The 18,025-nt window shown below is 49.1% G+C and overlaps 2 protein-coding genes across 2 annotated transcripts; both read right to left on the minus strand.

Moving 5' to 3' along the window:
• Positions 1-11,397: 11,397 nt before the first annotated feature.
• LOC141037388 (uncharacterized) lies at positions 11,398-12,950 on the minus strand. Its single transcript, XM_073506381.1, has 2 exons — positions 11,672-12,950; positions 11,398-11,435 (listed from the first exon to the last, which is right to left on the minus strand). Exons 1-2 carry the CDS (start codon positions 12,948-12,950, stop codon positions 11,398-11,400), a joined length of 1,317 nt encoding a protein of 438 aa, XP_073362482.1.
• A 2,654-nt stretch (positions 12,951-15,604) lies between these two features.
• Positions 15,605-16,201, minus strand: LOC109779557 (cortical cell-delineating protein). The gene has a single exon (XM_020338179.4). It carries the CDS (start codon positions 16,114-16,116, stop codon positions 15,766-15,768), a length of 351 nt encoding a protein of 116 aa, XP_020193768.1. The 5' UTR covers positions 16,117-16,201; the 3' UTR covers positions 15,605-15,765.
• Between the last annotated feature and the right edge of the window lie 1,824 nt (positions 16,202-18,025).

An 18,025-nucleotide genomic window follows, 5' to 3' on the forward strand; every position in this document is an offset into this window, starting at 1 on the left:
TGAGATTTTCTCACTCGTAGCGATGCTAAGAGTCTGTTGGAATTATATTAGCAGTTACTGCATTATTTATGAAATCTTGTAGATAGGATGTCAAAAAAAACATTGTTTCCTCGACGATTTTCTTGAGGAAAGGTTGTATGTGATACAACCAGAAGGTTTTGTCAATCCTGAAAGATGCTAACAAGTATGCATAGATCCAGCAATCCTTCTAAGGACTGGAGTAAGCATCTCGGAGTTGGAATGTACGCTTTGATGAGATGATCAAAGATTTTGGGTTTATGAGAAACTTGTATTTCCAAAGAAGTGAGTGGGAGCACTATAGAATTTTTGATGAGTATATGTTGTTAACATATTGTTGATCAGAAATGATGTAGAATTTCTGGAAAGCATACAAGGTTATTTGAAAAGTGTTTTTCAATGGAAAACCTGGATTAAGCTACTTGAACATTGAGCATCAAGATCTATAAGGATAGATAAAAAACGCTTAATAGTACTTTCAAATGAATACATACCGTGACAAGATTTTGGAGGAGTTCAAAATAGATCAGCAAAGAGGGAGTTCTTGGCTGTGTTACAAGGTGTGAGTATTGAGTAAGACTCAAGACCTGACCACGGCAGAAGAGAGAGAAAGGACGAAGGTCGTCCCCTATGCTTTAGACGTAGGCTCTACAGTATGCTATGTTGTGTACCGCACCTGAAGTGTGCCTTGCCATGAGTCAGTCAAGGTGTACAAGAGTGATCCAGGAATGGATCACATGACAGCGGTCGAACTTATCCTTAGTAACTAGTGGACTAAGGAATTTTCTCGATTATGGAGGTGGTAAAAGAGTTCATTGTAAAGGGTTACGTCGATGCAAACTTTGACACTAATCCGGATGACTCTGAGTTGTAAACCGGATTCGTATAGTAGAGCAGTTATTTGGAATAGCTCCAAGTAGCGCGTGGTAGCTGCATCTACAAGATGACATAGAGATTTGTAAAGCACACACGGATCTGGAAGGTTCAGACCCGTTGACTAAAAAACCTCTCTCACAAGCGAGATATGAACAAACCCCATGGGTGTTGGATTCATTACAATCACATAGTGATGTGAACTAGATTATTGACTCTAGTGCAAGTGGGAGACTGTTGGAAATATGCCCTAGAGGCAATAATAAAATGGTTATTATTGTATTTCCTTGTTCATGATAATTGTCTATTGTTCATGCTATAATTGTATTAACTGGAAACCGTAATACATGTGTGAATACATAGACCACAACATGTCCCTAGTAAGCCTCTAGTTGACTAGCTCGTTGATCAATAGATGGTTATGGTTTCCTGACCATGGACATTGGATGTCATTGATAACGGGATCACATCATTAGGAGAATGATGTGATGGACAAGACCCAATCCTAAGCATAGCACAAGATCGTGTAGTTCGTTTGCTAAGAGCTTTTCTAATGTCAAGTATCGTTTCCTTAGACCATGAGATTGTGCAACTCCCGGATACCGTAAGAATGCTTTGGGTGTACCAAATGTCAAAACGTAACTGGGTGGCTATAAAGGTGCACTACAGGTATCTCCGAAAGTGTCTGTTGGGTTGGCACGAATCGAGACTGGGATTTGTCACTCCGTATGACGGAGAGGTATCTCTGGGCCCACTCGGTAATGCATCGTCATAATGAGCTCAATGTGACTAAGGAGTTAGCCACGGGATCATGCGTTACGGAACGAGTAAAGAGACTTGCCGGTAACAAGATTGAACGAGGTATTGGGATACCGACGATCGAATCTCGGGCAAGTAACATGCCGATAGACAAAGGGAATTGTATACGGGATTGATTGAATCCCCGACATCGTGGTTCATCTGATGAGATCATCGTGGAACATGTGGGAGCCAATATGGGTATCCAGATCCCGCTATTGGTTATTGGCCGGAGAGGTGTCTCGGTCATGTCTGCATGGTTCCCGAACCTGTAGGGTCTACACACTTAAGGTTCGGTGACGCTAGAGTTGTTATGGGAAATAGTATGTGGTTACCGAAGGTTGTTTGGAGTCCCGGATGAGATCCCGGACGTCACGAGGAGTTCCGGAATGGTCCGGAGGTAAAGATTTATATATGGGAAGTCACCATACGGTCACCGGGAATATTCGGGGGTATACCGGAATTGTACCGGGACCACCGAAGGGGTTCCGGGGGTCCACCGGGAGGGTCCACCTGCCCCGGAGGGCCTTATGGGCTGTAGGTGGAAGGGAACCAGCCCCTAAGTGGGCTGGGCACCAACCTTCCCCTAGGGCCCATGCGCCTAGGGTTGGGGGAAACCCTGGAGGGGGCGCCCCCCTTGACTTGGGGGGCAAGCCACCCTCCCTGGCCGCCGCCCCTCCCACCAGATGGGATCTAAGGGGCCGGCCCCCCTCTCCCTTGCCCCTATATATAGTGGAGGGGTGGGAGGGCAGCCGCACCCCTGGCCTGGTGCAGCCCTCTCCTCCTCCAACTCCTCCTCCTCCGTAGTGCTTAGCGAAGCTCCACCGGAGAACCACGAGCTCCATTGCCACCACGCCGTCGTGCTGCTGGAGTTCTCCCTCAACTTCTCCTCTCCCCTTGCTGGATCAAGAAGGAGGAGACGTCCCCGGGCTGTACGTGTGTTGAACGCGGAGGCGCCGTCCGTTCGGCGCTAGATCGGATCTTCCGCGATTTGAATCGCCGCGAGTACGACTCCATCAACCGCGTTCTTGTAACACTTCCGCTTAGCGATCTTCAAGGGTATGAAGATGCACTCCCTCTCTCTCGTTGCTAGCATCTCCTAGATTGATCTTGGTGACACGTAGGAAAATTTTGAATTATTGCTACGTTCCCCAACAATTACTATGTTTTTCAACAGTGAATCCCAGAGGATTGTGTGCCTCATTTGATGTATCAGAATGGCAGCCTTCGTGTTTTGAACATATATCCAGGTCATCCTACGAATCTCAACTTTCCACACCGGATTTCTCAAAGAAGCGGAGACATGCTAATAAAAAAATGGAAAAAAATGTATGGACAGTCGTAAGGAGGTTTTTGGAAGCAAAAGGAAGCGAAGCGCAAGAATTGGAGACATGATGATCTCCATTCTCCATAATGGAGAGTCAGGGTCTATATTGTTTTATGCTATTTTACCTTAAATAGGGTATTTAGGTCCTACCTAATACTGATGATCATGTGCTAAGAACAATTAAATAGGGTTGGTTCGATGACTATGAGGATGATGATCGTATGACTTGTTATTAATAACGAGTAGAAGTTGTATGATGGTGATTAGTAGGACTTGTTATTATATATGATGATTCATGATGCGAGCATGAAGAGTTATTATATATCAGCGGGTGAAATGAACATGGATTGGATTGAAGTGAAGGCAACATGCATGTGCTGCATGTCGAAAGTAGTACAATCCAAACTTGATCAAAGTTAGGATTAGTATTACTTTCGACATGCACCACATGTTGCCTTCACTTCAATCTAAGCCATGTTTAGGCATAGCAGTAGCATTGGTAAACCAAGCACGGAGATATAAGAGAGGACACTTCTCTCTATTAGCTAGCTAATAACAACCTAAATTAACTCCCAAAACCCCTAAACCAGCCCCTTTCAAAAAAAAACACAGCCAGCTGCTGACGCGTGGATGCCTTTTGGTCCCTGTCATGGATTTGTCACGGCAGATGTCCTAGTGAGAGGACTTAGTCGTGAGGCCAACACATCTATGTGGTAGCTTGAGAGGGGTTGAGCGAAATCGAGAAACGCAACACAAGACAAGGGTTTAGACAGCTTCGGGCCCCGGGAAACATCATCCGGTAATAGCCCTACATGCTATTTGAGGCTAGGTCTCATTGTGCTCATGAGGGAGTCGCCGTAAACCGGCTCTCCTCTAATTGTGTCTAGCCCTAGAGATTGTTTCTTCTTGCTTGTCCCTCTTTGGGGAGCCCTGCCCCTCCTTATATATGTTGAAGGGGCGGTTTACATGACTAGTCCTAGTTGGATTAGGATTACTCTATTACAAGTGGAGTCCTAGTCTTGCTTCCTTTGTAGGAGAATATTCTTGTGCTTTCCTCTTAAACCGGCCCACCATTAACATAAACCGGCCTTTCATGAACCGCCCGTTGGGCCACCGGGTCTTGTCGCTCCTCTGACCCGCCTGCCGGATTACCAATGAATCGTAAACCGCCAGGTCCAAGCGGGTCGCCAGTGAATCGCCAAACTCCAGCCGGGTCATACATCCGGCGGTTTATACCGCGGGGTATATCCCCGACATTAGCCCCCAGTTTAATTTGGATTTATCCATGTTAAACTGATCCTGCAACATAAACACAAGAACGAATTTGACAGGTTGCGCTCCGGGTTAAATATTCTTGTAAGCCGGCATCTGATCATCCTTAAGTCCTTGTTAGTTCCTTCTTCTAGAAAATCCGGGTCATTAGACCAGCTTCATAATCAATTTGCTTGTAGAAGAAATATTGCAAATAAAGAATCCTTTTAAATCGGCCTTCAATACTCTGATTTGACAAAAATATTGGTCTTCAAATATTCAACTGATATTCAGCCGGCTTGAAAATATAGAACTTGCCGATCTATGATTTCCAAAGTCGCCGGGTTATAAAAATTGATAATTCCGGGTCACTATTGTTGCCAACGCCAGTTCATGATTGTTCCCAACGCTGGTTCATGATTATTGATGATGCCGGGTTATGATTGTTGCAGACACCGGGTCATAATGATTGGTGACGCCGGGTCAATAATTGTTGGTGACGCCGGGTCATAATTGTTGCAGACTCCGGGTCAATCTGGTTAGCTCAAAACTGAAAATTGGAAGATATTTCTCCCTTATATCCATATTACCTGTAGCCCCCAAGTCTTGAACAGAACAAAGTGATGATTTGAGACTTGTTTCCATATAATTACTGCCACTTTGAAGAAATCCATGTTGTTCATCTCAGTCACTAGTAAAAACTGAATACTCCATATATGTAGCCCCCAAGTGCCGTGTTGTCATGCTTGCAGCAACCTGGGACTTGTAATTGCCTTATACTCATAAAAACTTCAACCAGTGTAGCCCCCAAGGGCCGGGTCATTATGCAATAATGATCAGGGACTTTATAAATGTGATCATGCTTCATTGAAAATAACATCATATGATGTAACTCCACCATGGGGCTTCGAACCCACGTCCACAAGGTTAAGAGCTTTGTGCTTTACCAACTGAGTAGTGGATCTGTCAATATAATAGTTTTAAAACTTGTGTACCTTGAATTGTTGACAGGAGCAATTGGTAGCCCCCAAGGGCCTGCTCATTATAATGTGATGAGTCGGGTCTTCAATAAAGTGAGCAAAACATGACTTTGCATTAGCCCCCAAGTGTCATGGTGCATGCTTGCAGCGACATGAGACTTGCATATTTGATGAAATCTCAACGTGAATAATGTAGCCCCCAAGTGCCGGGTCGTAAGCCTGCAGCAACTCGGGACTATTCCTTCAATTGTAGAATAAATCATACCTATTGATAATATAATAGCCATTGCGCTAAAGCGACTTTGAAAACCTTAATCATAATACCGGTTACTGATAACCATAATAAAATCCAGCCATGTTGGCTATGTGAAGATTTGAATAATATAATCCAATGATTTATGAGCGCATGATTCCAATGGCGCAACCCAAATATATACTGGCGAATTATAATCCCAAGCCAGTCCGGGTTAATAAACACTGGATGATTTATCATCATACTGGCGACTTATAGTCAAAAGCCATGCCGGGTTAATAAACACTGGATAATTTATCATCATACTGGCGACTTATAGTCGAAAGCCAGGCCGGGTTAATAAACGCCGATGATTTATAATCATGCTTTATTCAACCTGTTTCTGCATACACCAAGTTTAAAGTGTCCTGGCGGTTTACCACCGGACGGGTCATAATGCCCAACATATAACCCGGGTTTATAACCAAGGCTGCACTTAAGAATAATCAAATATGAAATATATCATACCTGTGACATTGAATCACATCATTGGTTTACCAACTTTTTGTAGTAAGGGTGATAACCCTAATCATGAGTATTGATAACTCCTTCCATATTGTGCCGGTTTATGATAAACCGTACCGTGTTGTGATAAACACCGGATTATCCATATATAACACTGGCGACTTATAGTCGAAACCAGACCGGGTTGATACTCTCCGGATTATAACTGATCATAAACTGACAACTTGTAGTTGAAAGTGAAGCTGGGTTAATGAACGCCGGTTCAGCAAAACATTAGAAATCTCATCCAAAGAGAAAAACTTAGCAAATAAAAGCAAATGAAAACCTTGTATTCGAGGCTTTTCACGGGTTGCCAGGCCCCAAATTCGAGGCTTTTCATGGGCTGCCAGGCCACTGAGTTAAACCATTTTACAAAGCCTTTTAAGATGGTCCTCAATCCTTAACCAATCATCATTTTAACTTGACAAGTTCAGGGTCTTATTAGAGTAACTTGTCAAAGTTCGATGGGTCATACCAGGTTTACCTGGGCGGAGTGACTTACTTAAAGAGGCATGCTAACCCGGGGTTTTAGGTGTATACACCAGGCTTCCAAGCCATGGCTTGATAGCCTATTACAAGTGTAGATTCTTTGTTCATTTCGACAGCAAAGAATCCCCAAGTAACATTTTGAGCCATGCTCAGTGGGTGCCTATGTTTGAGTTGTTGTTTGACAACACTCTCTTTGGCCCCGGAGTAATTTGGCTTTGAGCCAATCAAGAGGTGTGACTATGGTTCGGATATGACCAAGCCCCCAAGTGATGTTGTGGCATTGCGCCGATCAAGAGATGTAGCTATGGTTCGGATACGACCAAGCCCCCAAGTGATATTGTGGCATTGTGCCGATCAAGAGGTGTAGCTATGGTTCGAATACGACCAAGCCCCCAAGTGATTATTGTGAGCTGTGCTCAAGGGGCACCTATGTTTGAGTTGTGCTTTTGCAACAGACTCTCTTTGGTCCCTTTAATTTTTTGCAAGAGATAAATTCTTCTTGAACCGGATATTGAGAGCTTCAAAGCTTTGTGGGAGACGTCTTTCTCTTGAACCGGATTGTAAACCGGATATTTGAGAGCTTAAGTGAGACTGACTTCCCTTGAGCCGGATTTTAAACCGGAATCCTTTCTGAAGACCCGGATCTTCTTCATTGAGTCGGGATCTTGTAACTGTCATATACTTTCTAAGCCGGAAATTTCCTGACGGCCTTTAAATTTTCATCAATATAACAATAGCCTCCGGGACCGGGTTATCTTTCCCTCCATCGTCCTGGGGTTCTTAAATTTGCTGAAACTGGCAAAATTTGCTGAGTCATGTCATCGTAGCCCCCGAGTCTCAAAGGTGGCTCGAGGAGTTAGCTTGAGATTCTTCATATTTGACCGTGATATAAACCGGCATAACTTGTATATCATTGGTGTTGATAGCACGATGTGAATCCACAGAAGGTTTGAGGTGACTGCGGCAGGTTATAAATGATCCCGTATGAGCCGTGTCAGCAACTCGGCCAATGGTTCCTTCCAACTGGTGATTTGAAGTTAACCAAACTGTAGTGGCGGCGACTTGTGTGCCTGCCTATTGACCCAACCAGTGCAGACGGCGGTTGATAGTATATGATAATTTGCCTCCATTTTGTTGAAAGAAAACCGGGCTACCCAAGCTGTGACTTGCTCATACTCAATAAACAGCTCATGCATACAGGTGCGGCCCGGTATGTTGATGTAGACCAGGCCGCGAGAGACGGACGGTAAAAACGACCGCAGCATCAGAGGCAACATAGATGAGTCGGCCACGGCGTTGTATGCTGGTGCGGACAAGCGAGTTGTCCTCCTCGTTGTAAACCGGCGCGGACGCGTGAACCAGCCGCGAGAGCGGACGGGCGAGTCGTTCGTGGCGTTGTAAACTGGTGCAGACGCGCGAGTCAATCATAGGCGCAGTCCCAGCTAGTTGATGTAGACCGGTCTGCAGAATGGCGGCTTGCACATATATTCATCGAGCTTGATGGCATGGTAAGATACTAGCGCATTATAATGGTGGCGCGAGTTATACATCCATGACATAGCCATAGCTTTTGCAGTGAACAATTGTCCTGCATAAACAATATTGCAGTCCAAGGCAAAGATAAACTGCTCTTAATATGTGCTAAAATATATTTTAGATGGATATCACCTGATGTGTTTAGGCCGAAAATAATCCGCCATGAAGTTGATGATCACTAAGTGAAACTGAAATCACTCACGGGTGAATCGGCCGCAGGAGCAGACAGATGAATCGGCCGCGGCGTTGTAAGCCGATGCGGACGAGCAAATTATCCTCCTCGTTGTAAGCCGATGCGGACGCGTGAACCGGTCGCGAGGGCGGGCGGGCGAGTCGTCTGTGGCGCTGTAATGCGGCGCGGACGGGCGAGTCGGCCGACGCGTTGATGTAAACCGGACCATGACAAGCCTGTCCGTGAAGTCGCACGGTACAGCCGAACGTGCATCCGTGGTATAACACCACTTTTGTAATGAGTAATTTACCTGTATATAACAACACTATAGGGCAGAGTGGTTGTTTTCACAAAAAATTAATAAGTATTTACTGATAAAAGGTAAACTGGATGGATATCACCTGGTGCATTAGTACGACAAATGATCCGTACGCAATGTTCATAGATAACCTCTGTTCTTCTTAACAGCGCAGGATTAATCCGCCTGTCCTCCCACCAAGCAGGTACCCCAAGGCGGAGGTGGCAGGCCGGCAAGTTGTTGTGGGGTCGTCCGGATTTCCCTCCAGCCCGTAGTGAATCGAGAAGTAAGTGTCAGGACACCCCGCCCAATCAGCGTCAGAATAAGCAGTAAGTGCCACCGAGGATGAGCCGGAGAGATGCAAGCTGAGATCAAGGGTGCCCTTGATGTAGCGGAGAATGCGCTTGACCAAGTGCATGTGAGGCTCTCGGGGTGCATGCATGTACAGACAGGCCTGCTGCACCGCGTGCGCGATGTCTGGGCGTGTCAGGGTGAGATACTGCAAAGCACCAGCGTAACTCCGATACTCCGTGGGATCGGAAAGAAGAGGGCCATCCTGAGCTGAGAGCTTGCACTTAGTGTCAATACGGGTGACAGTCAATCATGCCAGCACGTTGCAGAAGATCCAGCGCATACTGTCGCTGAGAGAGGACCATGCTAGAGGAGGTCCGAGTGACGGAGATGCCGAGGAAAAATGACAGGGTGCCGAGGTCTGTCATGGCAAACTCTGCATGAAGCTGTTGTGTGAGACGTCGAAGGAGCTCGTCCGTGGACACGGTGATGAAAATGTCGTCCACATACAAGAGGATGTAGGCAAGATCGTGTCCACGCTTGTAGATGAACAAAGAGACATCTGACTTGGAAGCAATGAAGCCAAGCCGATGTGCAAATAGTGCGAACCGTTGGTACCAAGCACGCGGCGCCTGCTTGAGACCGTAGAGAGATTTGTGTAGGCGGCACACATAATCTGGGCAGCGAGCATCGATGAAGCCTGGGGACTGCTGACAGTAAACCTCCTCGTCAAGATTGCCATGGAGAAATGTGTTCTTAACATCGAGCTGGTGGATCGGCCAGGACCGGGAGACGGCAAGACTGAGAACAATACGGATCGTGGCGGGCTTCACAACAGGGCTAAAAGTCTCATCGAAGTCAATGCCTGGTTGTTGAGAGTAGCCACGTACGACGCATCGCGCCTTGTACCGTGCAAGGTTGCCGTTCGAGTGAAATTTATGTTTGAAGATCCACTTCCCTGAAACAACATGAGCACGAGGAGGACGTGGAACAAAAGACCACGTCCTGTTAGCAACAAGAGCATCAAATTCCTCGTTCATAGCACGACGCTAGTGCGGGTCATGTAGTGCTCCCCGGTATGTTTTAGGAATAGGAGAAGGAGTCGAGTGGGAAACATGAAGGTTGAGACGGTCGACGGGCTGAAAGAGACCGCGTTTCGCTCGAGTGACCATGGTATGGGTATTAGATGGTGACGGAGGCCGGTGAACTACAACCGGAGGAGATGGGTCGCTAGAGTTGGATGTTGCGCTAGAGGGAGAACGTGGTGGACCTGGTGGGGTAGAAACCACGGCAGGAGTTGTGTTTGGCCGGTCATACACGGAGGGAGGCGAAGAGCCGTCATGCATGGCGGGTTGTGGGTGCGCATGCAGGGCGGGTTGCGCGCGCGGGGGAAACCCGGGTGGTTGGGTGGGTTGCAGGCGCGCTGGGGAGCTGAGCGGGATATTGCGAGGCGTGGCCCCGGGTGCGGCGTTGTGGGGCGTGGGGCTAGGAGTGGGTGCAACGCTGCTGTTGCCATGCATGGTAGGAGACGAGGATGCATGCAGGTTTGGTGTGTGCTGCGTGACTGCTAGGTCTAGTAGAAAATCAAGTGCGGCGATGGGATCAGTTGGACGCTCCTGAGAGTAGGAGAAGGGAAATATGGTCTCGTCAAATACCACATGGCGGGACAGAATGACTCGACGAGTGCTAATATCAAGGCAGCGATAGCCTTTGTGGTTGCTTGGGTAGGATCCTAGGAAGACACAAGCGGTAGAGCGTGAGAGAGTTTATTTGTGGCCGTAGCAGACTGGTTGGGATAACAGAGGCAACCAAAGACACGGAGGGCGGCGTAGTTCGGTGGAGTGTCGTGGAGGCGTATGTAGGGCACCGCAAAGCCAATGGATTGGGAGGGGCGAATGTTGACGAGATACGTGGCCGTGGCAAGGGCTTCGGCCCAGTAGGAAGGTGGCATAGAAGAGTGGAAAAATAAGTGTACGAACGACGTCGTTGATGGTGCGGATGGCACGTTCGGCCTTGCCGTTTTGGGCAGACGTGTACGGACACGAGAGGCGAAGGTGAATGCCGTGGGTGGAGAAGAAGTTGGTGACCGTGGAGTTGAGAAACTCGGTTCCGTTGTCGGCTTGCATAGCAACAAGAGGCCGGGAAAACTGTGTGCGTATATAAGCAACAAAGTTAAGTAGAGTGTTGGCGGTTTCAGATTTGTGGCGAAGGGGAAACGTCCACATGAAGTGAGAAAAATCGTCGACAATAATGAGGTAATATTTGAAACCAGAATTGCTCAAAAGGGGTGAAGTCCAAAGATCACAATGAATCAACTTAAAAGGTTGGACGCTTATTGAAGTAGACCTAGCGAAGGGCAAGCGCACGTGTTTGCCAAGTTGACATGCATGACAAACATGTGTGGCTGCTTTATTACATGAGATAAAGGAATTCTTATGAAGTTGGGACATGGCGTCACGTCCCGGGTGACCTAAGCGACGATGCCATAGCTCGGTGGTGGTGGTGGCGAGGAGTCCATGGGCGTGGTGGTTGAGGACCGCGGATGGGAAGACGTAGAGGTCGCCGAGGCTATTGCAACGAAGAATCACGGCCTTGGTGCGAAGGTCCTTCACAGAAAAGCTGAACGGGTCAAATTCAATTGAGCAAAGATTGTCAATAGTGAAACGACGAACGGAAAGTAAATTTTTGACAATAGTAGGAACAACTAAGACATTGCGAAGAAGAAGAGAGCGAGCGGAAGTATTGAGAGATGTGTCGCCGGTGTGAGAGATGGGCAAGGTGGAGCCATTACCCACGGTGACAGTAGAAGAAGAGGAGGAAGGAATGAGAGTGTGGAGCATACCGGGGTCGGAGGCCATATGTGAGGTGGCTCCAGAATGCATGACCCACTCACCGACGGTCGAGGGGGTTGCAGCATTGTTGAGGGCGGCCATGAGTGCGGTGCAATCCCACGATGGAGCGCCACCGTGGCCGGGAACAGAGGGAGTGCCGCCGTAGCCGGGAACTGGTGGCGGATTGGTGCCGAACGCCTGCCCATGCAAGGGAGCCAGAGAGGTGAAGGCTTGGGCGGGTGCTAGCGCAGGTGGCCGTGCGCCGAGCAGGCCAGCCCCGGTGTTCTGCCTCAGTACTGGAGACGCCTGGAGTTGCTGGCCTGTGTACGGGTTAAAGCAAACCCACGGGCCAACAGAGGATGCATGAGTGTTGGAGCGTTGACCACCGGAGTTGCCGCTCGCGTTGTAGCCGCCGTTGCCCTTTTTCTTGCGCCAATTGCCACCGTTGCGGCCACCGCTGGAGTTGCCGCCGCCGCGGTTGCCATCGCCGCGGTCCGAGCCGTCGTGGTGTTGGCCGGACGAGTTGGAGCTGCCTGCGCCATGGGACGGACCTCCGCTGTAGAGCGCAGTCTGGTTCCCCACGGCTGTGGAGTTCGCGAGCTGCGTCTCGCGCAGAGTGAGAAGAGAGCGCGTCTGGGCGAAGGACGGCAAGGGGCTCTGCATAGTGACGATCGTGGTGACGTCGGAGAAGCGCGGGTTGAGCCCACGGAGGCAGTTGAGGACGAGCGTTTGGTCGGAGACGGGTGTGCCGACGTCGCTGAGAGCATCCGAAAGGGCCTTGAGGCGATGACAGTAAGCGGTGATGGAGAGATCGCCTTGGACGAGGCCTCGAAACTCCGCCTCGAGGTAAACAGCGCGAGTCATCTGATTGTCCAGAAAAAGGTTGGTGATGAGCGTCCATGCTTCCTGGGCCGTTTGATCCTCCGCCATGATTATGTCGAGGATTTCGTTGGAGATGGACCCGTAGAGCCATGACCGAACGACGTAGTCGTCGCGAGTCCAGTCTGGCGTGCGGTCCGCCGCGGCAGTGATGGCGTTGACGTGGGGAAGCAAGTCGTACTTGCCGAAGAGGACACGGACAAGCATCCGCCACTTGGTGAAGTTCGAGGCGGCGAGGTCGAGCGTGACGGGCACATGGGTGCGCACGCTGGCGACATGCACAGCTGGCGAGGCGGAGGCGGGCAGAGCAGCCGTGACGAGGGCGCCGGAGGTGGAGTTCATGGTTGATGGCAAGGTGGGGGAGGTGAGGCTGGAGCTTGTAGCGGACGCGGTGCCTGAGGCGGTTGTCATAGAGTGGAGGTGAGATCAGGGGTGGTGAGCGGGGACGAGGATGGATCGAGGTTGCAGCTGATACCAAGAAAACAAGTAGGTTTGTGTATTGCACGCCACCTGAAGGGCGCCTTGTATTCACATATATAAGAATTACATGCCTTGCTAATCAAGGTGAATCAGAGAGATCCCAACCGAAATATACAACAAGGATTCGGTAGGATTACATTCCTACCTCCGTTTTAAAATAGATGACCTAACTTTGTACTAACTTTAGTACAAAATTGGATCATCTATTTTGAAACGGAAAGTACCTGTGATATGAACAAAAGGAAATACTTTAACATGAATCGCCAGAGGCTGCGGCCACACGGCCGTAGTAGCGAGACCCGCCAGCGGAGACGGAGGCCCCGATGCAGTGCAAGATGGAGGCGGTTTGACGCAAGTACTGCAGCTGTATTTGCCTTGGGCATCAATTAAATATAATAGCTGATGTTTGTCTTGACGTGATGACGTAAACCAATGGTAGCTTCTTAATCTCCAGGTGAGAAAGTAGTACTAATTTATTGAATTGACGCAATATACTCTCCTTGACTAGTTCGTTTTTGAGACGGCGGGGCGGTGGAAATTTGTCTTGACGTTAGATCCTTGTGCCAATCCATCTCGGACGCAGCTTTGACTGATTCTTTGTAATTTGATCATATATGCCGCTGTGTTGGCTAGGTGTGCACATAACAACGGAAGACTGAACCAGAAACTGATTTTTTCCTCGCGTGAGATACTAGTAGTAGTACAAACAGTCATAGAGGCTTCCGTTGAGCGTCGGTTTTGATCATACGAGCTAGCAACAATCAAACCGTCTTGGAAAGCAAAGTAGTACTTCTCCGTCGGGACTTGAAGCGCTCCTGTAACACGGCTGCTGTGGACGGAAGTTACGTGCTGTAGTATCAGGCTTTTAGCGGTGCGTAATGGACATCCAGTCGGTCTCAGCGACATGTGTCACCGCTCTAAAAAAATAATTCAATCCGGCTTTGGACTGGATCGCCTGTCGGTCATATCAACTTGGCAATTTTGCGGCAGTGTATCTGATGCAACTCTAGTTTCTCTTGGACCAGAACCTCGTCATACATCGAGCCCCAAGGTTAATCATGATTCGAAGCATAACATGGTGAATTTGCCGGCTCTGACCAAGTTTCGTCCCATGCCGGGTTATCTTGCATGATTGTTCCGTACCGGCTCTTCCTTATTCACTCAGGTTGCAATCTCCTCAATCCCTGAACTTCACGCCGACTCTTATTCATCCGGCAAACGCGAGCTTCTCGTTTCTTAAAGATCTCCCTTCAAGAATTTAACTCCACCGTGCGCGAGCCCCACGGTGAGCGCCAACTGTCGTGGATTTGTCACGGCAGATGTCCTAGTGAGAGGACTTAGTCGTGAGGCCAACGCATCTATGTGGTAGCTTGAGAGGGGTTGAGCGGAATCGAGAAACGCAACACAAGACAAGGGTTTAGACAGCTTCGGGCCCCGGGAAACATCATCCGGTAATAGCCCTACATGCTGTTTGAGGCTAGGTCTCATTATGCTCATGAGGGAGTTGCCGTAAACCGGCTCTCCTCTAATTGTGTCTAGCCCTAGAGATTGTTTCTTCTTGCTTGTTCCTCTTTGGGGAGCCCTGCCCCTCCTTATATATGTTGAAGGGGCAGTTTACATGACTAGTTCTAGTTGGATTAAGATTACTCTATTACAAGTGGAGTCCTAGTCTTGCTTCCTTTGTAGGAGAATATTCCTTGTGCTTTCCTCTTAAACCGGCCTACCATTAACATAAACCAGCCTTTCATGAACCGCCCGTTGGGTCACCGGGTCTTGTCGCTCCTCTGACCCGCCTGCCGGATTACAAATGAATCGTAAACCGCCAGGTCCAAGCGGGTCGCCAGTGAATCGCCAAACTCCAGCCGGGTCATACATCCGGCGGTTTATACCGTGGGGTATATCCCGACAGTCCCGGTTGGTGTCATCAACCGGGACCAAAGCCCCCCTGCGTGGGCTGGCCGCAGCGGCCACGTGGAGACCCATCTGTCCCGGTTCTTATAAGAACCGGGACTAAAGGCCAAGGGCATTAGTAACGACCTTTTAGTTCCGGTTTCAAAACCGGGACAGAAGGCCCTTACGAACCAGGACAAATGACCATTTTTCTACTAGTGAGAACCGTGCACTGGCGAAGGACCCTACCGCCAACGAACTGGGCGGTGGGTTATTGCACCCTACCACCATGCAGGGCCATTATGCCACGTCAGCGAGGAACCCGTGACATGGTACCGGTTGCCGTTTTCCTACCCCCAGGTTTCGGCTGTAGGAAAATTGTCAAATCCCAAAATATTGTCAAACGTGGGTCATATCGGCTAAACTTTGTGCATAGGGTCAAAACACAAAAATCGGCCGGACTGTGCATCTAGCGATAAACCGGTGATCTATATCCACGTCATGTCGTTGGGTCGTGCGGTAGAATTTTTGTTTGCTGCGCACCACGTGCCCCACTAGGAGTATTTTTAGGTGGATTCTTCGGGCAGGACATGTTCCTTGTCATGCATGTTGCTCACATTTTTCACGCGTGCATGAGCGTTGGTCCGGTAAATCAACGATGGCCATGTCCAAGAGTGCCAGAATCTCAACCTCACGATACAAAATACAGCTTGATTTTATTTGATTAATCATAAGGGAAACAAAAAGAAAAGTGAAAACAAAAGATTGCGACATCAATTGTACCAAGAAATAAACAAACCGCGCTAAAAAAATTCAGACAGGACAACATCAAGATCCTCCTCAGACGAGTCGCCTTTCAGTGGCGTGGTGGGCACCGGAAATCGGTGGGGCAGACCTTGCCGCAGTTGTTGAGGATGAGGCGGAGGTCGACGGGGAGGTGGAGGTTGAGGCCGAGCACATTGGCGTCGATGTTTGCGCAGAGGCAGAGCGCCGCGTCCAAGCCGACGAGCCCGTCGAGGAGCGAGCAGCAAGGCTCATGGCGCGGCACGTTCACCTTGAGCTTGAGCAGGCCCAGCACGTCCACGCACGCCTTCAGCTTCAGCCCGTCCCTGGGGCACGACCCCTCGTAGCCGCCGTGGGCGCTCGCCGAGGCCACGACCATGAGCCCGACGGCCAGGAGGAGCAGCGCTCTGGGTGCCATGGCCATCTGCAACGGAGCAGGTGGTAGCGTGCAGGCTAGTGCGTGCGATCGAGCTGCCTGCGCTTGTGCTTGCAATGTGCTGTGCGCTTGCTCTGTGTGTGAGTGAGTGTGTGCATGGCGAGTGGTATTTATAGATGGAGATTATGTGTGATATGAGATGGGAAAGCGGTGTGAGATGAGATGGTGTGCCGCGCATGTGGTTCCGAGCTGGCCCGTCAGCGATCATTGCTTCCTTCGATTTGGACTCGTATGCATATATGCATCCGTGACTGCTTCGAATGTGTTTATATTCCGACTGCATGTTACGTCCAGTTCATGTATTTGTTTGCTTACTGGATTAAGCATGTGACATCGGTCGGCATGCAGTTAGTGGTGACTACGCAGTTTTTATCCCATACGCCCGTCCGGCTAGGGTTTTTCTCCTCTTAGGCGATTTCCGATCGTCTTTGAGTTTCTACCCGCATACTTCCGGCCTCCGGCTGCCCTCTGATTGATTACGATGTACATCCGCCGCTCGCACGGCCTGGGCTGTGCGGATCAGGTGACTGGAACGGTGACCGGCGATGGCATCTTCCTCAGATGCCAACTCCGCCACAAGTGGTGGCGGCTTTGACGCGACTGCAAAATCGAATCAGGGTGATTTCCTTGATCAACTGGATCTCAATGATGAGGAATTCGAGGATGTGGAGATTGATGAGGATGATCCCGAGATACAGGAAAGTGTTCGCTCGCTTGCCCTACCTAGGGTTCACACAAACAAAAATTTCAGCCCATCCGCCTTCTACAAACATATGAGAGATGCGTGGAATCCGGCGCAGAGTGTGAGATTTCGGCCGGTTGGCCCTAATCGGTTTGTCATCCAAGCATCTTGCTTGGGGGACTGGGAGTGAATCATGCTGCAAGGACCCTGGCTGTTCCGCAATATGGCAGTACTTTTGTTGCCGTATGATGGATTCTGTGAAGCGGAGGAAGTAGAGATCGTTCATATGCCAATATGGCTGCAAATCCACAAGCTACCAGTTCCATATTGTAAGTAGAATATTGTGGAGAAACTGCTGAAAGGAGCTGGAGAGATCATGGAGATGCATCTAAACGGAAACACACGAGGTGATTACATAAGGGTGATGGTGAAACATGATATCCGACAGGCCCTTACAAAATTTGTTAGTATTGTCCGTCGCAAGGACCGTCAAGTATTCCTGGTTCGCTATGAAAGGCTTGCTAGGTTCTGTAAGAGGTGTGGCCTTGTTGGCCATGAGCATAAAGAGTGTGGACTGGGAGTTCATGATGTGAAGTCACTCAAGTTCGGTGATTGGTTATATGCTGATAATCCTGGCAGCACCCGATCAGATGCAAGACCCAGTAGGGCGATTGGCGAAGATACTAGAGTGGATGGGACCCCTATGAGGGGTAAGACTGTTAGAGAATAGGAACCGATCGACCCAGAGGTCACGGATACTACATCAAGCTCGGTGAAAAAACCCGGAGACAGAATGGAAGTGGACAAGGACCCGAAGAAGAGACTGAATATGGATGAGGACGCGGATAAGCCTGGGGATGCGACAGGTACTGCAAAAGTGTTGCTTGCTATAACTGACGGAAGTGGCACGGATCTGCGTGACTGCATGAGGGTGCCTCGCCTACAAGCAGTACTTCAAGCAACAAAAGGTTGAAATTTGCCAAGGGAAGTGACAATAATGAGATGTCGGCGGCCTCCCTCGAGGAGGACCGCCGGATGCAATGAATGTATTATCTTGGAACTGCCGGGGGGGGGGGGGGGGGAGACCGCCAGACAGTTCGTGAGGTGTTGGCCCTCTGTAAAGCCAATATCCCCAAGCTTGTTTTTCTTTGTGAAATGAGACAAGCTTCAAATAAAGTACATAAACTCAAGTGGAGACTTGGGCTGAAAGGATTT

This window comes from Aegilops tauschii, chromosome 1 (assembly GCF_002575655.3).
Source record: "Aegilops tauschii subsp. strangulata cultivar AL8/78 chromosome 1, Aet v6.0, whole genome shotgun sequence".
NCBI lineage: Eukaryota > Viridiplantae > Streptophyta > Magnoliopsida > Poales > Poaceae > Aegilops > Aegilops tauschii.

Bases quoted from the DNA above. Each gene is read 5' to 3' on its own strand.
- LOC109779557 (XM_020338179.4), bottom strand. From the start codon at position 16,116: ATGGCCATGGCACCCAGAGCGCTGCTCCTCCTGGCCGTCGGGCTCATG.
- LOC141037388 (XM_073506381.1), bottom strand. From the start codon at position 12,950: ATGACAACCGCCTCAGGCACCGCGTCCGCTACAAGCTCCAGCCTCACC. The intron at 11,436-11,671 runs GTATGCTCCACA...TTTTCTGTGAAG, and splicing joins ACATATGGCCTCCGACCCCG to GACCTTCGCACCAAGGCCGT.